The following is a 16,568-nucleotide window of genomic DNA, read 5'->3' as shown; positions in this document are numbered from 1 at the left end:
TATTATCAGCTATCTGTCTGAAAAACTGAATCATCTTAATCAATATTTTTATCTACACTCAGCTACATTTGTTATTTCAATGAAACTAACCTGCACCATGCTTGAGCAGGCAGACCTCTACTCTAGAATTACCATAAACGAAGTATTGTTCAATGTATGACAAATTTCATGGAAATATTTGACTCTGCACCCTAAATAATTTTCAGAATAGAATATTCAAATTTTTTTTAAGTTGAATACAAAAGGGAAATGTAACGAATGTAAAATGTAGCAATGGTGAACAACATATACGCTAAGTTTAGACTCATGCTAGAATAGCCTTTCACTCTGAATCTACACAGTACCAATTCTACATTCTGTTTCCATGTCTCTACAATAAAGTACCTACATAATTAATGTTTTATTGGTAGATGCCCTGTGTTGCACGGGTATTAAAAACAGCTTGTAAACACTACATTATCTTTTCTCTACATTACCGGCAACTGTTTATAAACTGTTTTTATTACCCGTGCAACTCCGTGCATTGAGCTCGTGAGGCTGTGGACACTGAGGCCAGCTGGGATGCAACGTCGTTACGCGTAATTTAACTGATGTAATGAATGTATTCACGATTATTGATCACGATACTCAGATGAAGGTGAAGTCTAAACTCAATGCCTCCAAAACTGAATGTTCTGGGATCAAAGCCCTTTTTGAAAAGATTTTTCGTTACTGAAACTTTATCGCTATAACTGGACAGACAGACAGACAGAAACACACATTTATACATATAGATTAACTTGATTTTCTTTTGCTTCTCATTTTAATCTTTCCATAATGCAAGTTTTGTTGATAGTCATAATGGCCTGCAGGAGATACTAAGGAGTTACGATAATCATTGTCGAACACAAAATGATTAAGTGAATAACAGTGTATTCTTTCAAACAACATACTACGGTTTTTATGTTTTGGAATGACTTATATTCGTGTGTAAAGACTTGACTGTATTTGTCTGCGGCGCTTAAGATGCGTTCACACCAGGATGATTTGTCAAAGTTGTGTACGTCGAAAGAGTTGAAGTTGGAAAATCTTCTAGTCTATTTATGATTTAAAATACAGTTTTTGCAGACTAGCACAAACCAACTCAAAATACGACTATACAAAATAAAACTTGTAGGTGTTTTTATTCAACAAATTACAACATCGATATCCATTCCAATTTGACCACCTCTCAGTTTAAACACAAGAGTCAACCCGTTGTTAAATGCCATGTACATGTATGATCAGTAATTATAGTAATTATTAACTACTAATCAGTATTGATTTTAAATCTTCCTAGTGTAAACATACTCAATGCTATTAATGTATTTTAACTGACCCTTTGGCTAACGCAAAGCAGACCCCCAGTTCTTTGCCTTTAGCTCATCCAAAAAACTGTTTGGTATTTTTAACCCTTTCCCTATAGTGGCATTTAATTAGAGGTGGCATTCAAATAAAGGGTGGGGCTGTATTTTTCGACTTGCTCCTCAGGATTTTCGAAAAATAATTTTAACCCTTTTACGAGCACAGCAATATTAATATTGCCTATATTGTGTCCTTAAGTCGTCGGCCTCAGCATTGTTGCTAAATCTTTTATTATAAACTATTGGTGTGGCACTATTATTAATAATTATTATTTCTTTGGGTGACTTTAAAAGTTTTAAAGAAAACCCATAAAGCTTTTGAGTTAGAGAGCGGACATAATGTTTTTAATTTTTAAAGAAAATTGTAACATTTTAAAGTTAGAATACACCATAACAATGGCTGCTATTATGTCATACGGTGTTCATGAAGAGTATTATCATAGTTCATCAAAACACTTTAAAATCTTCAGAACAGATTGTAAACCATATTATGGACCAATCTGAGAAAATAGATATGATTCAAACCTTAGAGATTTCTAATCATAGCGTAGTTCTGATGATTGTGATGGCCGATCTTCTCAGGTACACCGTCACTAAAACCATGGCAACCACTACAGCGGCGACAAAAAATTTCATGGTTATTGGTGTAACCAAGTCATTATTAGTACCATTTTGTGAGCACGTTTCTAATGATCACTTAATATTATGGGTTTGTAAAGATCAAAGGCTGACGACTAGGGTCGGCATTCTGGCCTGTATTTTTCAACCCTCCTATATATAGAGGTGGCGTTCAAATAAAGTTGGCGTTCAACTAAAGATGGCGCTAAAATAAAAATGGCGTTCAAATAAAGATGGCGTTCAAATAAAGGTTTTACGGTAGGTCTTTAGGCATGACATGTGAGAAGAAGTCTGCAACACTTTTGGAATAAGCTGGCCAACTGGCTTCCTCTTGAACATGTGCAGCGCTAAACAGCTACCATATTTGAGAAGTAAAAGTAGGGGTATGCCTTGCTTTGCCTTTAGTTTCTAAGTTAGTTTTGTCCATGACCACACACCATTTCTGTTTAGTATTCCAATTGAAAGACCATATTTTGGGTAGTCAAAAAAGCACAGATTAGCACAGAAAATGTGCTAATCTAATAATATAGAAAACAGGTGGAGGCGCTGAGCCTCCACCTGTTTTCTATATTACCTTCCAGCTGAGCTATAACTCTATTTCATTCACACAAGGCTTATCCAAAATCTCAATGGTGAGCCAGACCTTGAAATATTGTTCTACATAGCCTCACAACCAGAGATCTGGTAGTTGACTCGCTTTGCCCGACATGCCTTTCAATAATGATCTTAAGCTAATATCGTTATCTTTGCATCCAATACAGTCCGTTTATATATAATGTGCATTATATACCCATATCTATACCTTTATGTGCTGTATGGCTGATACAAAGTACTTTTATACTACACCATATGTATGCCTGAATATGATGCATGATATATATCCACTGTACAGCCGATATGCTATGGCTGCTGCATCAAGTATCTGTGCATTTATGTAAGGCTTCATAATGGCCTGCAAGACCTGCAAGATCTTTAGGTTACGACGGTGCGGTACTACGTGATACACCTCCACCAGCTGGCCCATGTTTTGTTTATAACGCTAGGTTCCTGATTACCATCTGCTACCAGATTTCCAAGAAAGGATAATGACAGTAATATGGGTGAGACAGAACATTGGTATAAATTACTTACTTGGCTTATTGCCAAGTTTCAAGATATCTTCTTTTTCAAACCTCTATACTGTTACTACAGACATACATTTCGACACATCAGAGTTCTTACATGGATAAAACCGATGCAGGTTGCATATTCTACCTGTTTTTTTATTTTCGTAATTCAGTATCTCGATTCCTATAACAAAAGTGCCCTACATAGATACGCTATGCAAAAAAATGACTTCTTCCAGTTGAAGTTTGACATCAATGGTTGACTTCAGTTGACTTATTTTATGAAGTTTCCAGGAAATGCTACCAAATATTTCACTCTCAAAATCTTAAAACTCACTCGAAGGCTTTTAACTTTATTCTTAACTTCCTAATATAGAACTAGGTGTAGTACTAGGTGTAGTACTAGATTTAGTACTAGGTGTAGTACTAGACATAGTGCTAGGTGTAGTACTAAGTGTTGTACTAAATGGAGTTCTAAATGTAGTACTAGGTGTAGTATTAGGTGTAGCATTAGGTGTAGTACTAGGTGTAGTACTAGGTGTTGCACTAGGTGTGATGTAGTTTTAGTAGCTTGCATGGCAACATGATATCTGTCATCTTTTTCCCCTCCTTCCCCTTTTTCGGCCACTGTCAGTTTCCACGAAACTAGTCAGTACAGTCATACTTCGACTTACGAGCTTAATGCGTTCCGAGACTGAGCTCGCATGTTAATTTACTCGCGTGTTGGTGCAATTTATTTATATATAGAACCATTAAATATATATTGATTGGTTTCCATACTCTAAAAAATGCAAATAAAACACTCAAAACAAGATATTGCAACAGAAAGAACATGTTGGTTATTGTCCTAATTTATCAAATGCTTTCAAAAAGCAACAATTAAAAAATAATGCAAGGAAATGTGATTAATTAAAATGTAAAATTAAATACATACAATAGCAGCTAACGCTAGCATTTGCCAGAGAGGGAGATATAAGTTATCCTTCATTACAACAGTTGACTTTGATAAATTTGGATTTTATCAATGCCTTAAAAGACAAACGTAGAAGCAAACCTAAAAGCAAACTTTCATTTTTAACTTAACGTAATTAAAATTTCTTCGGCGTTCGTAGTTTGAAGTTTCTCGCTGGTTAGCTAATTGTTCCTTTGTTTCGCTTTCACGACTAGCCGGCCGTTTTAAGATAATCCTATCTAAAGGCGTTTGCCTTTGTCGCCCTTTCAACACGTTGCGATTAGGACAAACGCAGGTGTCGTCACAAAAGGTTAATGCACGACCACTAGCCAACTTGTCCGAATGTCTGTTTTTATAGTTTTGCTAGATAGCACCGGCCTTTTCATATAGCATCGTTTCAGTTACGCTGTCACCGGCCAATTGTTTATCCAATGTCTGAGCAGTCTCTCCATCAGCGGTCGTGAAGATCGCTGCGCCGTTTAGAAACTATGGCCAGTCCTTTTGCGAACTAAATGCTCTGAATATAATCCTTCGGTTTGATGAGTGAGAATGTATTTCTGTCATATTGCTGAGCTAGCTCAATCACGCATACACATTTTGCATATTTTTCAATAATTTTCCGTTTAATATCAACTGTTATCATTTGCTTTTTCCAAATAAAAACTTAACTTTCGGTCAACGCAGAGTACTTTTAATTCACATAATTCTGCACTGAAAATCGCACACAAAAAAATCACGGTACAAAAGTATAACCTGGGCAGTTGAAAAATACAGAGTGATGCTGTTCTCACAAAACACCTCCGGCACACTTGGCAACTGACTCACGTGCTCGTATCTCAAACATGGCTCGTATGTTAGTGCTAAAACTTGCTTAAAAGCTGGATCGTATCTCAAGTTTCTCGTACGTTGGAGCACTCGTAAGTTGAAGTATTACTGTATTCTCATAGGGTTACGGACCAGCTACTTGACTGACAAGTTTCTGATAAATATTTATTAGCCTGTATCCTCCTTGAATTTCTAAGAAAAAGTTATCCTGTTGCAAGCCAATCGGATCCCTTCTGTCAAAAAATATTTATAGCCCTGCAAGCGACATTGTCAGGTTGACTAATGAGATGCGATGCATGCGTTAAATTCTTTGTGCCAACATGAACGGCTAGAGGATGTCTGAGATTAGAAACATGCTCACTACCCATTGGTTTGTGATGAAGAATAGATTGGTCAGTTTGTACTGTTGTTTACATAGAATGTTCCAGAAAGGATGGTAGAGCTGATGTCAGCTGAACAATGAACTGATTGTTTGGATGCATTTCTATGACCAACATCGCAAGTCTGTTTATAAGTTTTCCTCCAGTATCTTTCAGCAAGTAATTGTGTCACGGTGACCTACATTACCAACAATTAAAATAGTTTTTGTTCTAATGAGCTTTCTTATTTGGTTCAAACAAGCAATGCAAGCAAAGCATAAGCGGAAAAACATTTTCCTGTTTTTCGCAAAAGCTTTTTGAAAAAGCTATTTTAAATGTTGTCCGTGACATCCACTATTTCTATGTAGTTAACGTGTCTGTTTCACATGGGAAATGCTTAAAAGCGCCCCAGCTATTCTTTAGCCTCCGGACTTTGTAAGATTTAGAGTCTACCCAATCTAAGCAGCAAAGTTTTTATTGGCAGTTTGGTGAAGTCAGCTGCATAGCGGTATGAATATATTATAATCACTAATAATTGTTATTTTTAAATGATATAACTGGTTATAGTATGATTCTGGGCAAATAAAAAATTCTAACAATCGTAGTCGGCAAATTTAACAAAGGGTTGGACCTGGTGTTACAAACCAAACATTTTGTTTTTGATAAGCAATAAAACAACTCAGTTATTTGTGCCATGCATTTTTGATAGATCGCAGTGAGTACATGTTTACAATATGATTTGATAGCAGTGAGCACGTGCCTACAATATGATTTTATATAAGTGAGCATGTGACTTAAAGTCTGTAGAGGTTGACTCGCAACCAAATTCACATTGCAGTAATTTGGTATCAAAAGATTTACTATGTCTTACTCTGCTGTGATGTAGGCGCAAAATATATGGGAATTTGATTACAAGCTTTTAAAAGCTCAAAAATAAACAGTTAATCGCAGTCATCACGAAAACGGCTGTAGTTGCCATTTTTTATAATTGATCTGACTGTTCCACTTTGACATTTCATAGAGTTATTTAGAAAAAGTCTAGTAATCTAGCCACTCCACTTCTTGACATTGATAAAACCTGTTACTATCATTTGGAAAAGTTTTGTTCAGTTCTGGAACCAAAAACTGTCCTAGGGAAGCAATTTTGGTTGGCCAGACTCTTCTCAAAGCAGGCTGAATATACCAAGAAGTTGTCAAGGTCAGTAGAATCGTAGAGCTCAGTATTTTGCAGCGCAGAAAACTCTGGACTACATACATCAACAAAAAACTTAGTTTTGAAACTCTCACTTGTCAAAGGTCAGTGAGTAGGTCAAAGGTCAGTGAGTAGGTCAAAGGTCAGTGAGTGGGTCAAAGGTCAGTGAGTAGTGTACATCTGCAGATGCGGGCTTTTCGTTTAGTCGATTAAAAAGGAAATAAAAGTTTTTCTACCAAAAAAAGAACATAGTTTACTCATGATGCTCTGCTGGCTGCTTTCGTGAATCCTGGAACAATTTTGGTTGCACATTCTCTACTTCACATGACCACAGCTAATGGTGCAGATCATATGATGGCAAGAAATACTTCACATGACCACATCTAATGGTGCAGATCATACGATGGCGAGAGATACTTCACATGACCACAGCTAATGGTGCAGATCATATGATGGCAAGAGATACTTCACATGACCACATCTAATGGTACAGATCATATGATAGCAAGAGATACTTCACATGACCACATCTAATGGTGCAGATCATATGATAGCAAAAGATACTTCACATGACCACAGCTAATGGTACAGATCATATGATAGCAAGAGATACTTCACATGACCACAGCTAATGGTGCAGATCATATGATAGCAAAAGATACTTCACATGACCACAGCTAATGGTACAGATCATATGATAGCAAGAGATACTTCACATGACCACAGCTAATGGTGCAGATCATATGATAGCAAGAGATACTTCACATGACCACATCTAATGGTGCAGATCATATGATGGCAAAAGATACTTCACTGCTCATTAGCTAGTCAGGATATCAGACAGTTCAAAAATTTGAGTGACATCATATGGAATTGCAGATAAACCCAAGTCACGTTCAATAACCAGGTGAATGGCATTCAACTGGACAGACAGTTTTAATGATTTTAACTAGCTAATCTTATAAGAGCCAAACTATGTAACAAATATTTATTTATCGTGATATCTTTTTCTTTATCTATTGTCTTTCTTTTATTTATTCAAATTTATTATCTTTTGGAAGATAAATAAGCTTTAAGGCACGTGGTGCCGTGAGTAGAGAAAGGACAAAAAGATAGTTTATTGCTTTGACAACTCGCGTACAAAATATCTGTATAAATTAGGTTCTGCACGAATGTATAGCCATAGGCTGGTGTCGTTGAACACACCCTACACTACTAATATACGCTGTCACCAGTGTTATATGATGATAATGCATTGATATTCAGCAGATTGTACAGGAATACAGGTCCTGCATTCAAATGTGTAGTATATATCAAGGTTGAGTTTTGGCAGTGAGCAATAATACATAATATATATATAGCTTTATTTATATCTTGGAGCCGAGGCTAACTAACAACTGTTGAAACTAATCGATTAATTTTCCTAGATACCAGGGCTTCTAAGAAAGGATGCTTTTAGCATTGCACCTAAGGCTAACTCGGGCCGTGTGGCTATTTGGAAAACCCTACGTATCGCGGGCCGATAATAAACTGGAAGCTAGCCAAGTGAATGACAAGACTATTATTTTTATTAATGATAAGGGTTGCGGTCCGGTACATTTTAGCTTGCTTTCCATCACAATAACGTTGAGCCATCTTTTACTATTTTTTGTTATCAGATGTCTGGTCTTTCAATCATCATTGCAAAATTACAAATCATGAAGAAAGCTGCCGTTAGCCTTTAAGCTAGACAGCAGTGGTGCATGGCAAGGCATTCTCTCTTCTCCTCGTGTGTTTCACAAGGGTTTCCTTCATTTTAAGGTACTACAAAGATGGCCATGCAAATCCAGAAGTGTTTCAAAATTTTCTTATCACGTGTAAAAGAGACCGATCTGTCTCAATTCTGATTCGCCATTATTACAGCAATTACTTTTGGTGTTCTACCGTCCCACTCAACACAAAAGATTTTAAAATATGATGTGGTCCAAGAAAGCCTGAGAAATTGAAGGTGATGGTTTCAAGGTCAATACTCAACCATAGTGGTCTTAAGGTAGGTTCACACTACTGCAATTGTCAATGTTTTTTCCAGCTTTTCAAATAGCTATAACGGTTTTCCAATCGCATACAATAATGCATTAGAAAACTGCTGACATCCCGAAAAAAGGTTAGAGATGCAGATTCACTTGTGAGCATCAATTATTCTCTAGCATAGATAGAAAGATTTTTTATGTCTTATTATAATGTAAAAAAACTTTTTATTTATCTATTCTGTATCATTATTCCATCACAGTTTACACCTGTACACCCAATAAATGAGATTGGTCATCTTGCATAGCGGAAAACAGCTACAGTAAATCTTAAAAGTTCTACAAAAGCAAGCGACTCAGTACAGTATACTAGGATTGTCAGTTGACTTTGTATTTTAATACATCGGAAAAAATTGGCATGCGTAAAGAAATGTGTGGAATATTTAAACGCAATGGCTTCTGATATACATGTATACATGTACGGTACATTTGGAGTTGTCAACAACCATACTGGTACTGGCCATAGAGTAGAATAAGCAGAATAGTGTGAGCCACTGATCACGCTTGGAGAGAAACAAGTTTTTCATGAGTTTTCCTTGAGTGAGCTGCCGTCTGACTTCCCTGATTAGATGCGGCAGGAAGCCGGCCTAGGTCAGGAAAAAGAGTCATGCACACCGCTGCTTTCCGTTTAAAAGATGAATGTTTTTAGGCTCAACGCGATTGTCATTCGTAAGCACAACCAAATTACGAAATGGCCCTTAGCTAAAGAAAAATTACAAAATATCGACTCTACTCAGATTATGCTAGAGAAAACCTAAAAGGCATTATCCCGCAACTCTCAACATTTTACAATTACAATAGCTCAATGTTTTTGATACTGCTCGCTAAAAATAAAATATTACTTCGTTATTATTTTCATAAATTATTCGTAAACTATATTCGTAATTGGTCAGTCAGCTAGGAATCTGCTGATTGATGACACCTGAGCTTGTCTCATTAGAATGATAATAAACTTGGGTGACTAAGTAGCAGTGCAATTAGAGGGAGTGTACTTACCAAACAAGAGCTCAACCAAACGTAAGAGAATTGTAGCACTTTTTATATAAAACCTCCGTTTGCTCTAGAGAAATATGACTTACTATGGCAGGTCTTGCCGAACCGAGCTAAGACATTTGTCAGCATTTTATTTGCAATTCATATCAGCTACTCAATGCCTTTGTTGCCTAATAAAGTCATGTGCACCCATTCACTTCTTTTTTATGAAGATGCAAAAAGTTTAGCTTTTTTTCACCAGGATGATGGACTGACAATGAGTGTCAGGCATCTCTAGCATGCAATAGCATTTTTTGCAAATTTAACCTTGACCCTCCTACCATCCGCTCTTAAATTTAACCCTGACTCTCCTACCATCTGCTCTTAGATTTTATTTGCCATCGTCTCGTCTCGCAGTATTTATTCCTAATTCCTTTAAGATTTTGTTGATATGGAATAGTAGGTAGGGAGCCAAAAGCTATGTCATGCATGTTGCTATTTCTTTACAAAACATCTAAGCGACATCGATAGAAAGCTACTCCTGCCAGCTAGTAAGTGATTGGCCTAAATAAACAAACTACAGATATGATTGGTCAGACACCGCAATAATGATGTTAAACATCGCTAGTCATTGTATCAATACTGTCTTTCCTCGAATCTGAGATAATAGCCTGGAATTAGTTTTACTAAGAACTCACAGGATTACTAGGAGTTGATAAATGAATAATACCACTCGAGGATCATATAGCCATGTAAATTGGAGCTCACACGTCAGTCTGTGATCAGCCTTGTTTGGTCAAAGGTGTGTAATTCATTGCTTCTTCAACTCCTCGCTAGATACATACACTCTACGTTACGAGAAGCTCCGAAGAGGATTAACACGGGAAGAATACTACTAGCTGACCAACGCTATATGCCTGTGAGTTATGTCATTGCACAGTATTTTATTTACAAAGGCGTAAAGAAGTAAGCGTTCTTATGCAATAGCTCTAAAGCCTGCCGGCTTGGCTCATCAACACTTGCCATAGCACACGTATAGGTCTTCACACACGTGCTTATTATATTAGGCGACATTCTTTCACATTCACTAAATATACCCCTTATTGTCAGTATGCGGAAAGTTTTAATCAAAACATTCGCATTTTGAAGCCCTATTCTTTTACTTGTAGGTATGTTTCAAGTATTGAGTTTGAAACTATTATTATTAAAATATAGAAATAAAATGTTTGTTCCAAAATTTGAAACTGCCATCTTACAAATGACAAACAAATAAAAATTGAAACTAACTGTAGGTAACTGTAGATAACTGTAGGTAACTGTAAATAACTGTAGGTAACTGTAGATAACTGTAGATAACTGTAGATAACTGTAGATAATGTCAAAAAGTAGACTAGATTGGTGAGCAGACGTTTAGATAGGAAATGAAATATGAACTATAGCAACTCGTCTGTTCAAACTACTGACTAGTGAGAGCGACCAGTCGGTCGCGCATTGGCTATCAGACACAAAGCTCAATAAGAAATGAATATCCCAGCTCGAGAGATTAGCAGTCTGTCAAAATGCTGTAAAAAGTGTAGAGAGCTAATGGCATCATCACTTAGCCAAAACTAACATGGCAGAATGCCAATTAGGTTTTAGTAAGAGACTTTCCCTCGCTCAGCTACCTGAGCGTCTCACTAGTTTTTGGCTATAGCTAGCCAATCTATAGATATATTAGCAGCTTCTTTAGATATATTAGCAGACTCTATAGATATATTAGCAGACTCTATCGATATATTATCAGACTCTATAGATAGATTAGCAGACTCTATAGATATATTAGCAGACTCTATATATATATATTAGAAAAGTCTATAGATATATTAGCAGACTCTATAGATATATTAGCAGACTCGAGTTGGAAACTTGTCCTAAGCGTTTAATTCTAAAGCATTAGGCAAATCATCTTTCTCCTTGAATGTCTGATTGAAATTTTCATGTCATTCATATATAATAAATTGCTGTGTGTTGCTTACCTAACAAATACTTCTCCATTCACTTATCTATCCGTCTGTTTCTCTGTTCATTTAAGCAGTAAGGTTGTAGGTTACCATCGATTACTCTCAGTGGTAGTCATTTTCAGTCTTCTGAATTGACTTTGTGGGGGACCTGATACCCTCCCCTCCTCTTTCTACTCATAAGATCTATAGTTTATCAATTCAATGTTAACATGTTTTTCCTTTGATGCACAATAATAATATTTTGGTCTGTTTGTATCAAAGTTTGTATTCAATGATTTACTAGAGGATTGCGGAGTGGAGCCAATAGTGAGTCCAGTTCTCAATTCCAAGAAAGACTCCAGTCCTAATAATTACCCTTTGTTTTATGCACCAGTTTCTAGTTGTACCAAAGTTAATTCATTGACTGGCACTTGCACTCAGGCATCCTTCACTTGATAGAATTTAGTTGGCAGTTGAGGAAGTTAAATCATTGTGAAAGTTAATGGAGCTATCTTTATCAGCTGTTAGTAATCCCGGAAACAACTAAACAGACGTGACATTTTATTGACTCTGACACAGTTGCTATAAAATGAAGGTGATACTCTGAACGGTGAATAGATATGCATAACTTTAGCTCTCTCCCTCATCAGCCTCTCGTCTGTCTCCAGATACTTCAGTCATTGTAAATCGTGTAATTTCAGGATAAAATGCCAGTACAGGTATATATGGCACCGAATACCTTTCCTTTTCACTTCATCATCACTATTATTGTATATGCCACTTGTTAGCACTTGCAAGCGAGTGCTTGATAGAGATGTTGCCAGGCTTCTCTCAAAAGCTGCACATTGTGTAAATGCTCAGATCATTTCTCATTAGCACATTGGATAAAAAATATATCATTTTTGTTCATAAATGACAAGTTCTTTTATCAATACCCAGGCCTATCTAAGCATTTTTTGACAAATATCTAGTTTTTTAACAAATGGGTTATTGAACTCTGGGCTCTCCCCCTCCCACCCTCAACAATGATTACTTTAAAATGATTATGTTTCGAGCCTTCATTGATGAGCGTGTGAAAGTTCCCTTGAAGACCGACCTGAAGCCTTTAACAAGAGGATCTTCAGTTGTGAGAAGCTGGCGAGGCAAAAATTAAAAAGCTTGCTGCCAGATAACTTAAACATGCTCCATTTCATTTGGTCAGTCGTGACAAGATTAAGCATACATATAATGGGAAATTACATAACTAAAAAATATGCTTGAAATGACAACCATTTTAGCAAGGTTAATTGGATGGCTCATTACTAGTGATGCATTTTTTGATTTTCTGTATCATTGTTTTTCAACTAAGGATTCACTTGTTGCTCGTTTCAAATACGGTGTGACCAGCACATAAGTTATCCGAGGTGAATGGTGCCAATGAAGCGTGACACTGGCTTTACATATCATACGTTCCTTTAATCACTGATGGATATGAATTGCATCAGTTTATTTTGTCCTGAGTCATGGTGTATTCCTGACTAGCCAAGAGGATCCCAGAGGAAATTATACTTGAAGTCTTGTTGCATGATTCATCTCATTCGCTGATAGTTTTTAACCTATTGATGTGAATATCTTGTAATGCAGTGCCTTATCAAAATTAGCTGCTTTCTTCCGGTTGTGTAAGCTGATAATATCTTTAACAGCCTCGGCTCCCTTTAACAATCAAAACCTTAGGCTAATCCCTTCAGGGATCTGCCTAAGGTTGAGAAGGTTTCATGCAACTCGATGAGAAGGGATCTGCCTAATCCCTTAGGCAGATCCCTTCTCATCGAGTTGCATCAAACAAACAACACACTATTCATTTTAAAAGCTGCTTTTAATTGCAAACAAACGATGTTTTCTCATAGAGTTATTTGGTTGTATTACTTATATAAATAAATGGTGTTTTCTCATAGAGTTATTTGGTTGTATTACTTATATAAACACCACGCTACCACATTTTTGCCTGATTTTATCCAAACTTCACTTGCATATGCTCCTTGCCTTCCACCAGATCGCTCAAACATATGGTTTCAAAACTCTGTCTGTTTCCTGAAAGTCTTTCCCCTCGAACATACTACTAACATATAGAGAAGTCTCTCCACTCAGACATACTACTGACATATAGAGCAGTCTCTCCATTCAGACATACTACTAACATATAGAGAAGTCTTTCCACTCAGACATACTACTGACATATAGAGAAGTCTCTCCACTCCGACATACTACTAACATATAGAGAAGTCTCTCCACTCCGACATACTACTAACATATAGAAAAGTCTCTCCACTCAGGCGTACTACTAACATATAGAGAAGTCTCTCTACTCAGACAATCTACTAACATATAGAGCAGTCTCTCCATTCAGACATACTACTAACATATAGAGAAGTCTCTCCACTCGGATATACTACTAACATATAGAGAAGTCTCTCCATTTAGACATGGTACTGACATATAGAGAAGTCTCTCCAGATGGAGAGCAATCAGGAAATTTGCATAATAGTTCTCTGATCAGCGATGGCAGCTTTACTCTAATTATTAACTTCTCAGAAAAGCATTAACAACGCCGGCAGGTTGAGTGTACTTTTATATAGAACTATGTGGTTTAGCTGCCTTCCAATACTGACACAGCAAGGTTACATCTACTGACTAGTTATGCATGCATAATAACTTTCTAGAGAAGCTAGATGTCAATGTCTATGTAAAAATTTACAACTTTTTCTTTTGAAACTTAATGAGAGATGAGGAGGCATATCCTGAAGACGGAAGCAGAATAAATGCTATCTATGTAATTATGTCAGCTCATCACCTGACTGTCTCACACTTTAGCTAAAAGTCATATATTGTATCTCAATTTTGTGGAGCAATGAGCTGTTGAATGCATTTTTATCAATATTATAAACAGTTTTCATTTGTTTTACAGAAGCAGAGTTGGTCATTAACATAGATCATCACAATGAAAATGACTACTGTAGATTTATCAAAGAAACCAACTACATCTATCATTCCTCAGTCCATCCTACAGCCTCTCAAATCATATATCGATGACCAGAAGTATTCATTGATCAATGCTATTAATGATACCAATGAAAAGCTTCAACAGTGTGGCTGGTATTATCCCCACATGACTCGAGACGAAGCTAAAGAAATCCTTTATCAACAGCCACCCGGTGCCTTTCTCTTACGGCAAAGCTCAGAGTCACTAAGGAATTACACACTCTCAGTGCGAACACCTAGTGGACCCGTTGTCAGTATTCGCATTATCGCCACTTGTCGACACGGCAATATCTCTTTTCGTCTTGATTGTAGTAGGAAAATAACAGATTTTATCATAGAAGAAAGCTGTGTTGTCAACCTAATACAGCGGCTTATCGCTACCAGAACTCTAGACATTTATAGATTTTCTGATAACAAAGGAAAGCGAAACATATCTTTACAGTTAACAAAGCCTGTGATCCTGAGATCACCAAGCCTCAAACATCTATGCAGAGTGCGGTTGAACCAAGAAGCTTATCGACAACCTACAAAATCTCTAGAAAGTCAGCATCTACGAATTCCTAGTACCCTTAAAAACTATCTAGCTGAATATGTTAACATAGTTTAGTACTGGTCTATGCTAGTTTACTACTGGTCTATGCTAGTTTACTACTGGTCTATGCTAGTTTACTACTGGTCTATGCTAGTTTACTACTGGTCTATGCTAGTTTACTACTGGTCTATGCTAGTTTACTACTGGTCTATGCTAGTTTACTACTGGTCTATGCTAGTTTTTCATAGATTAACCATTGAAAATCCAGTCCATGAGTCAAATTAAAGCACAGACATTAATTTCAGCCTAACTTTCTATTCACATGTTTGCAGGCTTACAGCTCTGAGTCAATTTAGGCAGCTTTTGAAGTAGAAGATTTCCTTCTGTTGTAAAGACTAGCTGTTTTGTACATCTTTTTTGAAAGACCTTTTTCCATCAGATCATGATTCACATTCGAGTTGATAAGTTTTAAATAGAATGTTTTATTATTCAATGATTAATTAATGATTATTTATTTTGATTTGCTGGTTTTAATAAATAACTAAACAAGCTCAATGACAGTTATATGTTTTATTTCTACCTAATGAATTTCAGGCCCCAATACTAACAGCTGGCAATAACTGTCTGAACCTGAAGGTATTTGCATCATCACATGACACTTGGCTGGCCCTTTCTATGTTAATCAATCAAAATAAAGAGTGTGTGGGCAGCCCATGACACTGAAAATGTGTAGGACAGAAAGGCATGAATATTAATAACTTGTCAATAGTAGCAATCAACTATTTTCTTTATAGATTTATGTGAAAATTAGCTTGAAAAATCGCCAAAGATACCTATAATTCGTCATGCTAGTTTTAATTATTACAATCTGTAGCGACAGTAAGTGATGATAATAAGGCTGTAGGTTTTAAACTAGCCTATTGACAAACCATTTTAAAAAACCGATATATACTCATAACTGGTTTCCTTATGGCTAGATCTTACTGAAACTTTTAACTAAAACTGTATTAACTTCTGGCAGCATCTTGTAGGCCTATGCCTTAAACTAACACTTGTGAATGACGGTGTAAGCCATTGTCATACCTGGCTTGTTATCCCTGACAAATGTATGTTGAGTTTGAGTACACTGGCACTGTTTGAAAGAGTAAAACTTGAAGTTGTCTTGTCGTATGTACCTGGCAATTCTCTGGCCAGCAGGATAATCCTGACCTTTTTACGCTCGGAAAGTAATATTTGTTGGAGGTATTTTTCTGTTGAAAAGATTATTGCATGCTGGTTTGGATACAGCTAGAGAAGATTCTATTGAACCAAATTAAAAAATTACATTTGAATCTTGAGCTGAACCTTCGGAGGCCCTTGAACAAATATACTGCTAAACACATTTTATATAGTGCTGACGCTGACGATTTACTGTTAGCGGACTCTTTATGAAGGCTGTTTATAGTTACAAATTCTAGTAGTCATCGTTAAGGTTTTAAATTTGGATTATTTGAACTTTATGCTGTATAATTTAGATGCGGTATTGTAATAAATTGATATTATGTTACAGTGTAATGATATTACACTA

At 36.5% G+C, this 16,568-nt stretch overlaps 1 protein-coding gene across 2 annotated transcripts; it reads left to right on the top strand.

Moving 5' to 3' along the window:
- The first annotated feature begins 8,381 nt into the window (after positions 1 to 8,381).
- Positions 8,382 to 15,548, top strand: LOC137393563 (suppressor of cytokine signaling 2-like). Of its 2 annotated transcripts, XM_068080171.1 has the most exons (3): positions 8,382 to 8,463; positions 10,310 to 10,391; positions 14,396 to 15,548. In XM_068080171.1, exon 3 carries the CDS (start codon positions 14,429 to 14,431, stop codon positions 15,074 to 15,076), a length of 648 nt encoding a protein of 215 aa, XP_067936272.1. In that variant the 5' UTR covers positions 8,382 to 8,463; positions 10,310 to 10,391; positions 14,396 to 14,428; the 3' UTR covers positions 15,077 to 15,548. The 2 variants fall into 2 exon arrangements, with proteins under 2 accessions (XP_067936272.1, XP_067936271.1); XM_068080170.1 differs by lacking the exon at positions 8,382 to 8,463 and having other exon boundaries at positions 10,176 to 10,391.
- Positions 15,549 to 16,568: the final 1,020 nt, after the last annotated feature.

The sequence above is a fragment of the Watersipora subatra genome, chromosome 4 (assembly GCF_963576615.1).
Source record: "Watersipora subatra chromosome 4, tzWatSuba1.1, whole genome shotgun sequence".
NCBI classification, from domain to species: Eukaryota; Metazoa; Bryozoa; class Gymnolaemata; order Cheilostomatida; family Watersiporidae; genus Watersipora; species Watersipora subatra.
Note: the sequence above shows the minus strand (reverse complement) of the source record. Positions and strands in the feature narration are given on the sequence as shown.